The sequence below is a fragment of the Arvicanthis niloticus genome, chromosome 15, assembly GCF_011762505.2.
Source record: "Arvicanthis niloticus isolate mArvNil1 chromosome 15, mArvNil1.pat.X, whole genome shotgun sequence".
NCBI classification, from domain to species: Eukaryota; Metazoa; Chordata; class Mammalia; order Rodentia; family Muridae; genus Arvicanthis; species Arvicanthis niloticus.
In genome coordinates this window covers 6,864,498-6,884,058 of record NC_047672.1, presented here as the reverse complement: position 1 = coordinate 6,884,058, position 19,561 = coordinate 6,864,498, and the positions used below count along the sequence as shown (strand labels likewise).

Below are 19,561 nucleotides of genomic sequence, written 5' to 3'. Positions count from 1 at the left end.
TGTGCCATCTGACTTATTTTTTTATATCTTGGCTATTGTGAATAGTGCTGAAATAAATACTGTAATGCAATCCTCTTTTTGAATATCAATCTGATAGTCTACATTAAATTCACTAAACTCTGATCATAGTTTGAGTTTTATTATGCAAGTTTGAATCTTTGTGAATAATAAAATACTCTTTCACACAGTGCCTTCACCAATAAAACATTTCACCAAAAATGAACAGATATTCCCCTTTCTTCACATGCTAACACCCGCTATCTGTTGAAATTTTGATAAAGCTCATTCTAATATATGTGAGGTGATATCCCATATTATTTTTATTTGCCTTTCCCTGATAATGAGAAACACTGTAGATCATTTGATACATTTATTGGCAGTCTGCATTACTAGAGAAAAATCCCTGTTCATTTTCAAATTGAGTTGTGTATATATTTGTTGAATTCTATGAGTTCTTTATGTAATTCATTGCTCCATTTATTAATTGAAATCTTTATTTCTTGTTTAGTTTTTTAGTTATTTCAGATAACAATCCTCTGTCAGATATATAGCTGGTCAAGATTTTTTCCAGTAATGTGGACTGTTTTTTCACTTTATTCATTGTTTCTTTTGCTGTGCAGAAATTGTTTCATTCCTTAATAAACAAGTGATAAGATCTATATCCTTGTAGATCTACATCCTTGTAGATCTTATCACTTGTTTAATAAGTTTCTAGTTAGCAGAGACCTATGATGGTATTCTTCAGCTGAAATCATTATATGGTGGCTTCTGTGGTCATTTGAGAACTCTGAACAGGTAGGCTATAAAAGTTACCAGTTCAATCAGGTTGACTCATCTACATGCTATGCACTGAAGAAATGACCCACTCTCAATCCATATATAACCTCCAAGAACACCTGGTGTATTTCAAGAAGAGGGCTAAGGAGTAGAAAATGAATAAATAAAAACCTGAGTTTCAGTGTGTTTTAAATTCAGCTTCCAGCCAATCTACGTCTACCTCCCATGAATCAATAAACATTTGCCCATCTGTCCACTTGCTCTTTCCATTCCAAAGTACAACTCTATGTATTTCCTGAAGTTCTACATAAGTTCCTTCAGTTATATCTTCCACAATTGTCCCAGGAAGACGTTGTAATGCTGTAAGCTATCTACTGATTTTGCATAGCATGCAGAACCATCAGTGCACCAGGCTGAGGTGGTTTGAATATGCTTGGCCCATGGAGTGGCACTGTTAGGAGGTATGGCCTTGTTGGAGAAAGTGAGACAAGGTAGGACTGGACTTTGAGACTTTCCTCCAAACCATGTGGAAGTCAGTCTCTTAGATGCCGTGTGGACAAGAGGTTTAACTCTCGTTTCCATGCCTGTCTGGATGCTGCCATGGTTTCCATCATAATGATAATGGACTGAACTCCTGAACCTATGAGATAGCCCTAGTTAAATGTTGTTTCTTATAAGTGTTGCCTTAGTCATGATATCTTTTCACAGCAATAGAAACTTAATTGAGACTCAGGCCTTTACTATCTTTTTTAAACATCTGAGCATAAGTCATACCCCATAATGCCATCAGTAGCTATTTGGAGACAGAATGCATTTTAACAAGTATAGAACCACAGGCATTTTCCATTACTTGGTGTGCCCTCAGAACCTGCCAATTCCTTTTCACTTATATAACACTTCCAGTTGATGATGGATGGCTACTAGGCACATCCATCTTATAACTCAGTTTTTCAGATAATACCAAACTTATATATAGGTTAAAACCACATGGTAATCTTGTGACCCATTGTCAAATGTTTGGTTTCCTCAAAGGTTCAAAGATAGGCCAAGAGTTTTTTTTCAAAGGAAGCCTATTGGCCTCCAAATGATGGTAGATATTTGATTCCAGATTCCAAAGGCTTCTATTGTGATTCACATATAGGACCTGCTAAGGCTTGAAACAGGATCCATATCTGCTAATGAAACTTCAGTTAAATTGGGTCTGTTAGATTTTTTGGCCCACATAGCCTACATCATAGTAAAAACTTGTATAAGAGTCCTATCTTATTGCAGTACTATTCAATGCTAACAGTTTTCTCACTTTCTTTTAATAAAGGCCAGAGGAAGGCATCCAAGTGAGGAATGTGCTATTGCCAGAATCCATATAAGCCCAGAAAATATTCTCTTTCTTTCCCTTTAGTAGGAGGGAGTATGTGCAGCCACCTATCTTTTACCTTAGAAGACCTATCTCTTCATGCCCCACATCACTGGACTCCTTGAAACATCACTGAGATGGAAAGTCGTTGAATTTTGGGTGGAATTATTTTCTAATCTTCTAATGTGCATGTGTTTTTATCAATAAGACTCAAAAGATTGATATTGTTGCCATCAATATAGTGGACCTGAATGATGTCTTGAAGAAAATACAGGGGATTATGATCACTTTAAACAAATTTGTGATATACTGCAGATTAGTATACTTTGAAGTAGAATTGGAAATATTTAGTCCTTGCTTTTCCAAATGAAAACACATTCTTTTTGTTGGGTTTTATAAACAAGTATTTAAAAAAGTTTCTGTGATGTCATATCAGCTTATTGGCACCAGGAAATGTATTAATCAGCTTGAGAAAATAATTCACACCCTATAGAAAAAATGCAATTGAAGAAACTTCCACACTAGATTGCTCATTGTTAACAGTCATTCTCCATGAATGACTCAGTTTCACAGTTGAGTTCTCAATCTGTTTTTTTTTTTTTTTTATACTGGCCAAATAATGTATAGTGATATTTAGGGATAACCATTACCTTTGGATCCTTAATCCTTGATGGTGGCATTGATTTTTGTAATCCCTCTGGGAATGTGACCTATTTTGGCAGAAGTTTGGATAGCAATTCCTGCTCTCTTCATGATTCCATTTGAGTGGAACACTCTTACTTGAATAGCATAAAATTATTTAAAGTAAAAGTCACTAAGGTTTCCTGTAACAGTAACAAAATAGAATTGCTTGCTAAAATACACACACACACACACACACACACACACACACACACTGCCAAGTAATTTAACTTTAGGTGATAAATATCAGAAGTCAATTTTTATTTTTCTGGAATGCCAGTAACTAATATATAGGAGATTAAAATAGAAGATGAAGGCAGGTGTGGTGGTACATGCCTATGATTCCAGCACTTTCAAGGCTAAGGCAGGACAATAGTGGGTTTGATTGAAGTCAGTCCAAACTTGGTTAAGACCCTATCTCTCTCTGTCTGTCTGTCTGTCTGTCTGTCTGTCTGTCTGTCTTTCTGTCTGTCTATGTGTCTGTATTTCTCTCATACACACAAACACAAATATAAGAAAATCTAAGTGGAAAACTGAGAATGTGGAATGATAAAATTATTGTCATTGAAACGAAATAAAACAATTCCAGTAACCATCATCAATTTCCTGGCGTAGAGTATCAATGACATAAAAACCAGTTGTCAGAAACATGAGTTTATGTTTGCAAGCATTCCAGAAGTTTCAGGCTGTTTTGAATAGTTTACTTTAAAAATCTACACTGGTGCAGTAGGCAGGACCATTTTGGATGTGACCATGTCACCCAGAAAACAGAGGACATACCTCCATTTCCCTGTATGTTTATTTTATTTCATGAACATATTTAATATGACTCTCAATTTTTCAATCAAGTGATGTAAATGTATTCACAGTAGCAGCTCTATAACACACAATGCTTGTTATCTAGTCTTAGATCTGGTAGTTCAACTATATCTCTGTCTCTGTCTCTATATCCTCTCTCTCTGCTTCTCTCGTGCGCATACGCGCGCACACACACACACACACACACACACACACACACACACACACTTCCAGTCAACATTCTCATATAATTTCCAAACTCATACCATGCAACTTGTGATGAAGCTCTGAGTATTACTGTTCTCCACAGTCTCTATAGTGACACTTGTGCTGCTGCTGCTGCTTTATCTCAAAAGGACTGGGTTGTAACTGTGATATTATAATATTCTACTCAATATCTTTGTGTTTCCAGTTACAGCTTTGATAAATTTAAGTTCTAAATAAGAATTCATGCATTTAAATTATTTAAGAGTATTAGATAAGGGCTATGAATTACTACTATATTAAGAATTACTAAGTATTTTTGCTGGCATTCCATTTTTTATAAAGATTTCATGGAACTAATTTGGATGCCAAGTTCCTTCTTTTTGGGGGGATTCCTAAAAATGTCTTTATGTTGCTAACAATGGACAATACATCAGCCAACAATTTCACTTGTCACCTGGAAGTCTTGTATTCACTTTATGTTCTCTCTGAGCAGTCATACAGCTTTTAGGTCATTACTCTTCAAATGTGGTGAAGCTTAAAATGAAAATGATACTTTTGATTTACTATAGTTGTATGTTCCCTATATTATTAAATCTTCAGCAACAGAAAACAATGATCACTGTATGTGCATAAAACAAGCTGTTTATTGTCATAATGAAGTGACCATTCACATGAGAATCTAGAGCTATGCACAAAGATGCTTTCCTCTCTCTGTTTCTGTCTCTGACTCTCTGTCTCTCTCTCTCTCTCTCTCTCTCTCTCTCTCTCTCTCTCTCTCTCTCTCCTTGACTCCTTCTCAATTCCTCTCTCTCCATTTTTGTTGCATGCTTTTTCAGAAATATGGCTATAGACTACTTAATCTTTTGGTCTGTGTCAATTTAATAATGATGGCTTCTCCACTATTATGAATATTTATGAATATACTCTGGATTTACCACTTACAGCTAAATATTGCTCTTTACCCTAATGTGGATTTCCCCAATACTAAAGTTTACTTTTCACATGCAATATGATTATTCTTAGTCCATAATTAAGTTAAAAATATTTTTTACCCTTGATATCTATGGGTTTTTTCACAAAATCTCAGTTCCATTGAACCCAAAATAAAGATGCCAATTTGTGAATTAGAAAGTATTTTATTTTCTGTATGAAATAAACATTTAAAAAGCAATGACTATGAAGAAGAGAGGTTGAAGGATATACCTTTGAGATAAGTAATTACTTTATTACATTCTAATATTTTTTCTATTATGTATAATACTGGTAGTTATTTTAATAAATTATTGATGTCTAATTAATAATATATTTTATATGCATATGGTTTATCTATCTGTAGTTATAAAATTAGATTTGGAATAGTTCTTATAGTTTTTAGGCCAAGTCTGAAATAAGTATTAACTTGGAGCTTTAATTATTTATTTTATATATATGCAAGTTTTACCTACATATATTATCTCTACACTGTTTGCATGCTTGGTCAGAGAGGGCGACATATTCTCTACAGCAAGAGTAACAGATGGCCACAAGGCATTATCTCATTGATGAAAATCAAATCTAGGTCTTTCCCAACACAAAAAGTGTTTGTCTTCAGAGACCTAAATCTCCAGGCCGTACCCTGGATCTTTAATAAACAGAAAATCATGGTGCAGCTACTGTAAATGTATGTCAGTGAGAGAATCAGATGTTTGGTTCTGACAATTACAGTGAATTCATTACAAGATTAAGCTTTAAAAAGAAAAAAATATCATGTAAATGTAAAATGTATAATTTATGGTGTTTTCTTCATGAAAGTCTTGTAGAATGGTCTCAGGCACTAAATTCTGCATTATTTCTTTGCATATAGACATGCATGCATCAATACATGTAGAATACACTGGTGAACGTGAAAATATAATTAGACACACTTTTTCTCACATAATCAGGGTTAATGTAGTTATTTTATATTTCTTTAACATAAACTTATTTTAAAGTACTGAATTAAATTAATTCCATAATAAACTGATCCTGGAAATCAAGCCAAATAACTAACATGGGCAGCAAAGTCAAGACTGCTGATTGAAACTGTGAAAAGTGTGTGGGTGCTGCTGATGTATAATAACACTGCAGACCTTGGTTTTCACTGCATGGGAAGGAATCTCTTTCAAAATAGAAATTTCCAATCCCTACCAGTCATGGTGCATGCCTTTAATCCCAGCATTTGGTAGGCAGAGGCAGGTGGATTTCTGAGTTCAAGGCCAGCCTGGTCTACAGAGTGAGTTCCAGGACAGTCAGGGCTACACAGAGAAACCCTGTCTCAAAAAACCAAAAAAAGAAAAAAAGAAAAACTATAACTCACGATTCTATGAACAATTTACAATGCACCCCAAAAGAAAAAGAGTATTTGTCTTTGTAGCTGGCAGTTAGTGCTTTAAACCTGAAGACTCACAAAACGTAATGGGATAGAAACTAAACTTGAAATGTCTCTGAGCCTTTATAATCATAATTAATGGGTATAGGGTGCAGAAAGTCCACTAGTGCTCTCCAATGGCACCTATGTCTTTAATTTATAGTCTGGATTTCACAGAAAATGGAAAATAAAAATACATGTATTGAGAAGGATATTTTGCTAATTAAAAGAATGGGATTATCATCAATTAGCACTGTGATTTTATTAGAACTGTGTGTCAAAACATAGATAGTTGCAAAATATAACACAGTAAAATTATGAAATATGAGACTGAATCACCTCAGTTTATATATGTATCTTTTGTTTTCCATATTAACATAATTTTCCATATCAACATAAGCTTTATTCAGTTGTACAAATGTGAATAGTATTCTTTGCTCCCAAATACTGTTTTAGATATTAAGAAGAAAATGAGACATTTTAAATCAATAGAATTGGATTTCTCTTGTATAAGAATTAGGTGTAGTACAGATTCACACATTGTAAATTTTGTATAAATAAATGTGAATATATTTATTGTCTATAATATCATATATGATATTATATCATATCATATCATATATGATATATAATATCATATGAGATACATGGAAGACAAATAGAAATATAGGCTATGATGTACAGTCTGGATCATCAAAAGCAAAGAGACAGGCTAATTAAAAACTAATATGGAAAAATAGAATGATAATATAAGCATATTTTCCAGGGTATCACAAGCTTGATGTATGCTCTATGTTTTTCAGATATATGAAATAAACTTCCACTATGCTGTTAAGATGAATACATTTTCCACTTATGTCCTCATTCAAAAATGTTTTTTATATCCAAGCTGGACTTGGAGTTTTAGCCAATATGTTTCTTCTTTTTTTCTATATTTTCATAATTCTAGGTCACAGACCTAAGCCTGCAGACCTGATATCCTGTCAACTGACCTTTGTTCACATAATGATGGTTCTCATTGGAGGGGATATGTTGCTTACAGACTTATTTGAGTCACTGAACATTGGGAATGACTTCAAATGCAAGACAACTTTTTACTTATTCAGGGTGATGAGAGGCCTCTCTATCTGCATCACTTGCCTCTTGAGTGTGTTCCAGGCAGTTACTATCAGTCCAAATACCTCTTTATTGGGAAAATTTAAACAAAAAATTAAAAAATACATGATCCATATTTTCTTATGTATTTGGTTTTTCAATTTGTCCTTCAGTACTAACAAAATCTTTTATACTGTTGGTTTTATCAATGTGAGTGAGACCAACCAGATGCAGGTCACTAAATCCTGCTCTCTCTTACCCATGAACTACATCATCAGGGGACTGATTTTTACAATGTCAACTTCCAGAGATGTGTTTCTTGTAGGAGTCATGCTGATCACAAGCACATACATGGTATTTTTTTTGTTCAAGCATCAAAAGCAATGCAAGCATGTTCATAGCATCAGTCACTTGAGAGAGTCTCCTGAGAAAAGGGCCACCCAGACTATCTTGGTGCTCGTGGTTTTCTTTGTGGTCATGTACTGGGTGGACTTCATCATCTCATTCACCTCATACATGTTATGGATGTATGACCCAGTCATCCTGACTGTTCAGAAGTTTATGATGTGTGCCTATCCCACAATTACCGTCTTGGTACAAATCAGTTTTGATAACCGAATAATAATTATGCTGAAAAATATTCATTTAAAATGCTACCAGAGTTGTTATTAAAAAGATTTTATTCTTTTCTTCAAAACGTATTAGTTCATTATTCATTTTTACCTGTGGGTGCTGTGGGAAGTGTGTATGTATGTTTGCAATTTTGGTTCCCACAGCAGTGAGAAGATACCATGAAAATCCTTGGACTTGGACTTACAGCTAGGTAAAAAGAATCATTCTGCACAGTTTTTTTCCCCTAGAAAACTTTAATGGTCTAATAGCAAAGCAAGATTATTTTCTATTATTTAAATAAAATTTCTTTTTTTTTATACAATGTTTTAAATGTTAAAGGCATTATAAGTTTGGCAATGTTCAATTATAAGATGCTCATACAATCAGAAGTGTAACCCAATACTGAACCTAGATATATCAACTATCTTTGACTGGCAGAGGCACGTGAACCTCCGCCTCCATATTCTCCCCTCCAACTCTTGTCACCTAGCTCCTCCTCTCCTTACTCCTCCTCTTTCTTTCTTTACTCCTCCCACCTTAGCTCCTCCTACATATCACCCTTCCTGTTAAAATAAAACTTTTTTCTTAAAATACAATTAGAGCACAACTATACCAATTTGTGTCAACAAGGTACAAGATAGACCCAATACCCAGTCCATCATTTGGTTGACTAACCAGAACCTTTGCCATCCCTCCTAAATAAAAGACTTATTTCTGAACCTGGCTTTTTTCTTGGCTTTAGAATGAATGTCGCCTGAAAACCATCCACTCAAATCTTTTCTCTCAAAGTAAATAACCAGGATTGGCTGTGAAACTGTAAGTCTTCAACCCCATTAGAAATCCAGAATGACTGAGTTAACTGAAATTATGGGAAGCACAAAGCATAGCTTCTAAAATGTAGCCAATTTATAGAGACCACTGAACACCTGGAAAGCCCCTATACTACAAAACATTGGAGCAGCTGATCTTCAACCTTCTGGCCAGGATCATCTGACAGACCTAGTGGTGCAGAATTATTATTGAGATATTTCTCTTTCTTTCTCTTACACACACACACACACACACACACACACACACACACACACACACAGATGCACACACACACAAGTACAAACACAAACATAATAAAAATTATACAAGAAAACAGATAATATAGAATTATGAAATCATTATTTCAATCAATGGAAGAAAATGATGCCAGTATAGTTATTAAGTTACTGCTCACAGAGTTCAGTTTTAAATAATATTTGAATATTATTGAATATTTGAATAATAAATATTTGAACTTATTTATTCAAATAAAATAAATAAAATCTTTAAAAAATTGTAAAATGAAAATTATAGCTAGAAAAAGATTATATATACTCTCACTCACTAGAAACAGATATTAGCTATTAGATGCTGTTAGTACTTTGGAATGTTTGTTTGTTTCTCTTCAAGACCACAAAAATCAAATTATAAAAACTTCAGTTTATGTATGCAAGTGTTACTCAAATTTCAGTTTGTTTTGAGTAATTCACACTAAATGCCTGCTTTGGTGTACTAAGCAGGGTCCGTGGATTTAATCAAATATACCAGAAAATACTGGACATATTCTCCATTTTCCTTAATGTTCATTTTGTAACACAGAAATATTTTATATAACTCAGTTTTTCACTCAAGTGATATACAGGTATTCTTGTTAGCAGCCTTGGCACACACTATGCCTTTGTTCTATTCTTATGTCCAGTAGTCCAATAATTTCACACACAGACACACGCTCACACACACATGAACTCGCACATGCACACACACACACACACACACACACACACACACACACATTTCCAATGAGCATTCTCATATCTTTCATAAACTAATGCTCTGCAACTTGTGCTCTGGTTATGATTGCTACCCTACAGTCTCTTCTGTGACACTTTTATTGTTGCTGCTTCATCTCAGGGGACCTGACTTGTAAGTGTGAGACTGTAATATTCTAGTATGTCATTATGCTTACAGTTACACCTGCCCTAAACTCAATTTCCAAAAATAATTCATGCATTTAAAATTTTAAGGGTATCATTCAACAGCTCTGAATTAATTCCTTATTAATATGTGATCAAGATGTAGTTCTGCTGCCATTATACTTTTCATAAAGGTTGCATGAAACTAGTTTTGGTGGCTAAGTTTTTTATCTCCTGAAATCCTTAAAGACTTATTCTTGCTGCTGACAGTAGACTGTACATCAGACAACACCATGTATCTTGTCACCTGAAGACACTCACTTTATGTTCTCTCTGAGCAATCACATTATGTTTAGGTCATTACTCACTTAATATGATAAGACTTAAAATAAAAATCATAGTTTTCATATATTTGGATGTTTCTTACATTACTAAGTCCAAAGATAGAAGACAAAGATCACTATAAGTTCATAAATCAAGGCTATTCTACAATCAAAACTGTGCTAATGAAGAGATAAATTGATTTTTTTAAAATATAGAGCTAAGTAGAAAGCCATTCTTTTTATTGCACACTTTTTGAGACAGTTGTCTGTACACTGCTTTGTTTTTTATTTGTATCAATTTAATAGTGATGGCTTCTTCACTATTATGAATGTTTATGGACACTTTGGGTTCCAGTAATCACAACTAAATATTATAATTTAAATAGTTATAAAAACTGCCAGCATTGCAATTTTTTCAAGTAAAACAAATGACTTTTCTCAGTGCATGCATATGTTGACAACTCAGAGCATAACCACTCCACTTTTGGTCTTTTCTGGTTATTTCTTGGCTTCAGTGAACCCCAGAGTAATATGCTACTTAATAAGTCAGAAGATGTGAAGTTTTCTGTATGTGATAAGCATTTACAAAGAAATGGATATAAACTAGAGACGATAAAGTATATACCTTTGGGATAAGAAAAAACAATATTGTAGATTACTGTTATTTACCTTAAATTTATTTATTTATTTAAGCTTTATTTTCTTTAAGATTTATAGATTTTATTATACATATATGAATGGTTTGTTGCATGTATGTCTGTGTACCACTAATATGCCACATCAGAGAGAATTACAGATGGTCCTGATCCAACATATCATTGCTGGTAATCTTACCGAGGTCATTTGCAAGTGTTAAAAGTGCTCTTAACCACTGAGCCATCTCTCGAGCTTTTTTTTTGTCTAAGAATCATTTTTTTTCATTTTTTAATTTTATCTTTTATTTACATTTCAGATGCCATCCCCTTTCCCCATTTCCCCTCCATAGAAAACCTCTATCCCATGCCCCCTTTTCCTTTTTGCTTTTATACAATTTTTTAAGTGTTAGTCAAAGGCTTTATATGTTTGGTAATGCTCAATCAGAAGTGTAACCCAATACTCAACCTAGATATATAAACTGTTTTTGACTGGTGGAGACACGTGGACATCTGCTTCCATGCCCCCCCTCTCTTTCTCTCTCTTTCCCTTTCTCATCACCTTGCTTCTCCTCTCCATCTTCTCCTCTCCTTACTCCATCTCTTCCTTTTGGTACTCCTTCCACCTTAGCTCCTCCTACATATCACCCTTCCTGTTAAAATAACACTTTTCTTTCAAAATACAATTAGAGCATAATTATTCCTATTTGTACCAGTGAGGTACAAGATAATCCTAATACCCAGTCCATCATTTTGTTGACTAACCAGAACCTCTTTCATGTCTCCTAACTAAAACACTTAGTTTTGAACCTGGTTTTTTTCTTGGCTTAGAATAAATGTCAGTTGAAAACCTTACACTCAGATCTTTTATCTCAAAGTAAATAGCTAGGATTGGCTATGAGACTATAGGTCTTCAACCCCATCAGAAATCTAGAATGACTGAGTTAACTGAAATTATGGGAAGCACAAAGCATAGCTTCTAAAACTTAGCCAATTCATAGAGACCACTGAACACCTGGACAGCCCCTATACTACAGAACATTGGAGCATCAAATCTCAGCCTTCTGGCCCAGAATCATCTGACAGACCTTAGTGATGCAGAATTATTAGGAGCTGATTACTCTGTCTAGGCAGATATAATCAGTCAACTATTCTGCAAGTGTATCCTTTTCTGGACAGCAATTTGTCTGTAGATGGAAAGAGGCAATTCTTGCCTTGTGACTGTCTCTGCACAACTGGAGTAACTCCAAGGATGCTCAGTTTCTTCTTAGAATCGAAGACAAGAAGCTGTCAGGAGCAGACAGGTCTGTAATCAAAATGAACATTAATATAGAAATGTTTGTAATGTCAATTCTGTGGACTTCTGACATTTTGAAAACCAACTATCCATATAAGGTAACCTGGACAGTTGTCTGTTAACTCTTCTCAGCTATTTCTAAATAAAACATAGAGAATACCCTAACAATAAACTCCAACCATGAATTTGCTATAGTCCCTTAACTCACAGGCTCACCATCTCAAATCTGTTAAAAAGTTAAAGAAGGACTGGGTCTAAGCCTTTTATTCCTAAATGTGTTATACAGGCACAATGCCCATGAGAGTACCAATATTCATCTCATTTTTATATCAATAAGAAACTCGTACCAATGAAAACCTTAAATTTGAAATCAAAGTAAATTTTGTACCATTTAAAAAATTATAACTTCATCTTGATACTAATTATACAGATTTCTATCAATAGGTTTTGGCTATGCAATAAATCCTAGCTAATCCTCCCTGTTCCTACAAAACCACTATGTTTCCCTAGAAAGACAGTCCAATATTAATCACCTTAATCCCAAGCCCTGGGAATAGGGGCGCTGACTCTTCATTAACTTCTTCAAGCTGATTACAGGTGTTGAGATATTAGAAGGGGTGGGTGGAAGAGTAAATTGATAAGTCTCTGACACTGTGTCTTCACTGCATCCAGGTGGAATTCCAGGACATCGGAGGTTTGAGCAGGTCTGCTCAGTTTGCTTGATGAGTAGATATACCGAGGCTGTGTATTCTCTAATATACAATTCTCAGAACAAATTTTAATATCAAGAAAAAATGTTTTTTCCTAGAGGGCTGATATTTTTTTAAAGATGTTGGTTCTAACAACTTTTCTTTTTTTTTCCCTTTTTAAAATTGGTTATAATGTTTATGTTTCAAATTCTATCTCCTTCTCTGGAGCTTTTATAAAAGAAAACATCACTGTGCAGGACTATAAATTTATATTGGTGAGAAAATCAGGTGTTTGGGTCTGGAAACTGGGATTAATCCATTTTATAAAAACTGGATTAAACTTTTGAAGAACAAAAATTATATAATTACAACATGTGTATTTATCATGTCATATGCATGGTAATGCATGTCATATGGATAGTCTATTCCAGTAACTTCTGTATTATTTCTATACTTACATGCATGTATACATCTATATATGGAGAATACATTCATAAACTCTTAAAATATTATGGGGCACTCTTTTTTCTTTTTAAATTTTTTATTGGATATTTTATTTACATTTCAGATGCTATCCTCTTTCCCCATTTCTGCTCCTTAGAAAACGCCTATCCCATCCCCCTTCTCCTTTTTGCTTTTATACAATTTTTAAAATGATAATCAAAGACTTTGTAAGTTTGGTAATGCTCAATAACAGGATGCCCATACAATCAGATGTGTAATCAATACCCAATCTAGATATATCAACTATCTTTGACTGGCAAAGACACATGAACACCCACCTCCATGTCACCCCCATCTTTCTCGCCACCTAGCTCCTCCTCTCCTCCTCTTCTCCTTCTCCTCCTCTCCCTTCTCCTCTTCTTCTCCTTACTCCTTCCATATTAGCTCCTCCTACATATCACCCTTCCTATTAAAATAAAACTTTTCTCTCAAAATACAATTAGAACATAACTATACCAATTTGTGCCAGTAAGGTACAAGATAGGCTTAATACCCAGTCTATCACTTTGTTGACTAAACAAAACCTCTGTCATCCCTCCTAACTAAAAGTCTTAGTTCTGAACCTGGCTTTTTTTCTCAGCTTTAGAAAGAATGTCAGCTGAAAACAATCCTCTCAAATCTTTTCTCTCAATGTAAATAGCTGGGATTAGCTATGAGACTATAAGTCTTCAACCCTGTCAGAAATCCAGAATGACTGAGTTAACTGAAATGATGGGAAGCACAAAGCATAGCTTCTAAAACATAGCCAATTTATAGAGACTGCTGAACACCTGGACAGTCCCTATACTACTAAATGCTGGAGCATCTGATCTTCAGCCTTCTGTCCCAGGATCATCTGACAGAATTACTAAGAGCTGATTACTATGTCTTGGCAGATATAATCAGTCGACTATTCTGCAAATGTATCCTTTTCTGGGCAGTGATTTTTCTGTAGATGACAAGAGGCAATTCTTGCCTAGCGGCTGTCTCACCACAACTGGAGTTACTCCAAAGATGCTCAATTTCTTCTTAGAATCGAAGACAGGAAGCTGTCAGGAGCAGACAGGTCTCTAATAAAAATGAGCATTAATACAGAAATGTTTGTAACATCAATTCTGTGGACTTCTGACATTTTTGAAAACCAACTGTCTATATAAGGCAATCTGTTAACTCCTCTCAGCTATTTCTAAATAAAATATAGAAAATACCCTAACAATAAACTCAGAGCCATGCAATTGCTATAGGCCCTTAACTCACAGGCTAACCATCTCAAATCAGTTAGAAAAGTTAAAGGACTAGGTCTAAGCCTTGTATTCCTAAATGTGTTACATAGGCACAATTCCTATGACAGTAACAATATTCGTCTCACTTTTATATCAATAAGAAGCTCATACCGGCACTCCCCTTCTGCCCCTCTCCCAAATCTGAGGCCTGGACCAAACCTCTGCCTGGTCTGCTGTTGTGTGGACCCCAGATTCCTCCTGAGACATTCTGGAGGCTCCATGGATCCCACAGCCAGTGTTAGGTAGGAAAACCCACATACTTCCCTGAGCCCATAGCTGGGTGCTGTGAGCGCTCAGATTCCAGCAGATACCCCCGCTCCCCACCCCTGCAGACAAGCACTCCCCTTCTGCCCCTCTCCCGGATCTGAGGCCTGGACCAGACCTCTGCCTGGTCTGCTGTTGTGTGGACCCGGGATTCCACCTGAGACATACTGGAAGATTCACTCAACCCAGAGCCACAGAGGAACAACTGAACTCAGAGTGTCAGACAACATATCCCAAGATATCCTAGAGGAGACACTGCACAAAGAACAGCAGACACCTAGCTGGACTGCTACCTTGGAGGCACCATATCCTGAGGCATCCTAGAGTTACCACTGTAATCAGTGCAGCTGGAAAAGATCACAGAGACATCTGGACCCATAGGAGAGCAGACACAAGTGAGATAACTGGAAAGGCAGGCTTCAGTCAGAGACAGCAAGTACAGGCAGCACTAGAGTTAACCAGATGGCGAAAGGCAAGTGCAAGAATGTAAGCAACAGAAACCAAAGTTACATGGCATCATCAGAACCCAGTTCCCCCATCATAGCAAGCCCTGAACACCTCATCACACCAGAAAAGCAGGATTCAGAATTAAAATCACTTCTCATGATGATGATAGAGGACTTTAAGAAAGACATAAATAACACTCTCAAAGAACAGATAGAAACCCTTAGAGAGGAAACACAAAAATCCCTTAAGGAATTACAAGAAAAAGCAACCAAACAGGAGAAGGAATTAAACAAAACCATGCAGGATCTAAAAACAGAAGTAGAAACAATAAAGAAATCACAAAGGGAGAACACCCTGGAGATAGAAAACTTAAAAAAACGATCAGGAGTCATAGATACAAGTATTACCAACAGAATACAAGAGATGGAAGAGAGAATCTCATGTGCAGAAGATACCATGGAAAACATTGACACAACTGTCAAAGAAAATGCAAAATACAAAAAGCTACTAACCCAAAATATACAAGAAATCCAAGACACAATGAGAAGGCCAAACCTAAGGATAATAGGAATAGATGAGGGGGAAGACTCCCAACTTAAAGGACCAGTAAATATCCTCAACAAAATTATAGAGGAAAACTTCCCTAACCTAAAGAAAGAGATGTCCATAAATATACAAGAAGCCTACAGAACTCCAAATAGTTTAGACCAGAAAAGAAATACTTCCCGCCACATAATAGTCAAAACATCAAATGTACAAAACAAAGAAAAAATACTAAAAGCAGTAAGGGAAAAAGGCAAAGTAACATATAAAGGCAGACCTATAAGAATTACACCAGACTTCTCACCAGAGACCATAAAAGCCAGAAGATCCTGGACTGATATCATACAGACCCTAAAAGAACATAAATGTCAGCCCAGACTACTATACCCAGCAAAACTGTCAATCATTATTGATGGAGAAACCAAAATATTCCATGACAAATCCAAATTTACACAGTATCTCAACACAAACCCAGCACTTCAAAGGATAATTGGTGGAAAACTCCATCACAAGGAGGGAAACTACAACCTGGAAAAAGCAGGAAAGTAATCTTCCAAAAACCGTAAAAGAAGGTAGCTACACAAACATATCTCCACTGCCAATAACAAAAATAACAGGAAACAACACTCATTTTTCCTTAATATCTCTTAATATCAATGGACTCAATTCTCCAGTAAAAAGACATAGACTATCAGACTGGATACGTAAACAGGACCCAACATTTTGCTGCATTCAGGAAACGCACCTCTGTGGAAAGGACAGACACTACCTCAGAGTAAAAGGTTGGAAAACAATCTACCAAGCAAATGGTCCCAAGAAACAAGCTGGAGTAGCGATTCTAATATCAAATAAAATCAGTTTTCAACCAGAAGTAATCAAAAAAGATAAAGAAGGACACTTCATATTCATGAAAGGAAAAATGTACCAAGAGGAACTTGCAATTCTCAACATCTACGCCCCAAATGTAAGGGCACCCACATACATAAAAGACACATTACTAAAACTTAAAGCATACATTGCACCCTACACAATAATAGTGGGAGATTTCAACACCCCACTCTCAGCTATGGACAGATCATGGAAACAGAAACTAAATCAAGACACAATGAAACTAACAGAAGTTATGAACCAATTGGACTTAACTGACATCTATAGAACATTTCATCCTAAAACAAAAGAATACACCTTCTTCTCAGCACCTCATGGTACCTTCTCGAAAATAGACCATATAATTGGTCACAAAACAGGCCTCAACAGATACAAAAAGATTGAAATAATCCCCAGCACCTTATCAGACCACCATGGATTAAGACTTGTCTTTGACATGGACAAAAACATCAGAAAACCAACATACACTTGGCAACTGAACAATGCTCTACTCAATGATAACTTGGTCAAGGAAGAAATTAAGAAAGAAATTAAAGACTTTTTAGATTTAAATGAAAATGAGGACACATCATATCAAAACATGTGGGACTCATTGAAAGCAGTACTAAGAGGAAAAATCATAGCTCTAAGTGCTCACAAAAAGAAAGTGGAAAGAGCATACATCAACAACTTGACAGCAAACCTGAAAGCATTAGAACAAAAAGAAGCTAGTATACCCAAGAGGAGTAGACGACAGGAGATAGTCAAAATCAGGGCTGAAATCAACCAAGTCGAAACAAAAAGAACTATACAAAATATCAAGAAAACCAGGAGCTGGTTCTTTGAGAAAATCAACAAGATAGACAAACCCTTAGCCAGACTAACCAAAGGGCGCAGAGACAGCATTCAAATTAATAAAATCAGAACTGAAAAGGGAGACATAACAACAGAAACAGAGGAAATTTAAAAAATCATCAGATCCTACTACAAAGGCCTATACTCAACAAAATTGGAAAAATCTGGAGGAAATGGACAATTTTCTAGATAGATACCAGGTACCAAAGTTAACCGAGGAGCAGATAAACCACCTAAACAGTCCCATAACGCCTAAAGAAATAGACACAGTCATTAAAAATCTTCCCACCAAAAAATGTCCGGGGCCAGATGGTTTCAGTGCAGAATTCTTTCAGACCTTCAAGGAAGACCTAATACCAATCCTCTTCAAGTTATTCCATCGAATAGAAACAGAAGGAACACTACCCAATTCATTCTATGAAGCTACCATTACACTCATACCTAAACCACAGAAAGACCCAACAAAGAAAGAGAACTACAGACCAATCTCTCTTATGAATATTGATGCAAAAATACTCAATAAAATTCTCGCAAACCGAATCCAACAACACATCAAAACAATTATCCATCAAGATCAAGTAGGCTTTATCCCAGGAATGCAGGGATGGTTCAATATTCGGAAATCCATCAATGTAATCCACTACATAAATAAACTCAAAGAGAAAAACCACATGGTCATATCACTAGATGCTGAGAAAGCATTTGACAAAATTCAACATCCCTTCATGTTAAAAGTCTTGGAAAGATCAGGAATACAAGGCCCATATCTAAACATAATAAAAGCAATATACAGCAAGCCAGTAGCCAACATCAAACTAAATGGAGAGAAACTTGAAGCAATCCCACTAAGATCAGGGACTAGGCAAGGCTGCCCACTCTCACCCTACCTATTCAATATAGTACTGGAAGTCTTAGCTAGAGCAATTATACAACAAAAGGAAGTCAAAGGGATACAGATAGGAAAGGAAGAAGTCAAAATTTCACTATTTGCAGATGATATGATAGTATACATAAGTGAACCTAAAACTTCCACCAGAGAACTCCTAAACCTGATAAACAACTTTAGCAATGTGGCTGGATATAATATCAACTCAAACAAATCAGTAGCCTTCCTCTACTCAAAGGATAAACAGGCAGAGAAAGAAATCAGGGAAATGACACCCTTCACAATAGCCACGAATAAAATAAATTATCTTGGAGTGAATCTAACAAAGCAAGTGAAAGATCTGTATGACAAGAACTTCCAGTCTCTCAAGAAAGAAATTGAAGAACATCTCAGAAGATGGAAAGATCTCCCATGCTCCTGGATTGGCAGGATTAATTTAGTAAAAATGGCTATCCTGCCATCTACAGATTCAATGCAATACCCATCAAAATTCCAAATCAATTCTTCATAGAGATAGAAAGAGCAATTTACAAATTCATTTGGAATAACAAAAAACCTAGGATAGCGAGAACTATTCTCAACAATAAAAGAACCTCTGGGGGAATCACCATTCCGGACCTCAAACTGTACTACAGAGCAGTAGTGATAAAAACTGCTTGGTATTGGTACAGAGACAGAAAGGACGATCAATGGAACAGAATTGAAGACCCCGAAATGAACCCGCATACCTATGGTCACTTGATATTTGACAAGGGAGCTAAATTCATTCAGTGGAAAAAGGACAGCATTTTCAACAAGTGGTGCTGGCTCAACTGGAGGTCAACATGTAGAAGAATGCAAATTAATCCATTCTTATCTCCTTGCACAAAGCTCAACTCCAAGTGGATAAAGGACCTTCACATAAAGCCAGGTACACTGAAAATATTAGAAGAGAAGTTGGGGAAAACCCTCGAATACCTAGGCACAGGGGAAAAGTTCCTGAACAGAACACCAATGGCTTATGCTCTAAGATCAAGAATCGACAAATGGGACCTCATCAAATTGCAAAGCTTCTGTAAGGCAAAGGACACTGTCAACAAGACAAAACGGCAACCAACAGATTGGGAAAAGATCATTACCAATCCTACATCTGATAGGGG

The 19,561-nt window shown here is 35.8% G+C and overlaps 1 protein-coding gene across 1 annotated transcript; it reads left to right on the top strand.

The window, feature by feature from the left end:
• The first annotated feature begins 7,058 nt into the window (after positions 1–7,058).
• Positions 7,059–7,970, top strand: LOC117720746 (putative vomeronasal receptor-like protein 4). Its single transcript, XM_034519392.1, has one exon. It carries the CDS (start codon positions 7,059–7,061, stop codon positions 7,968–7,970), a length of 912 nt encoding a protein of 303 aa, XP_034375283.1.
• Positions 7,971–19,561: the final 11,591 nt, after the last annotated feature.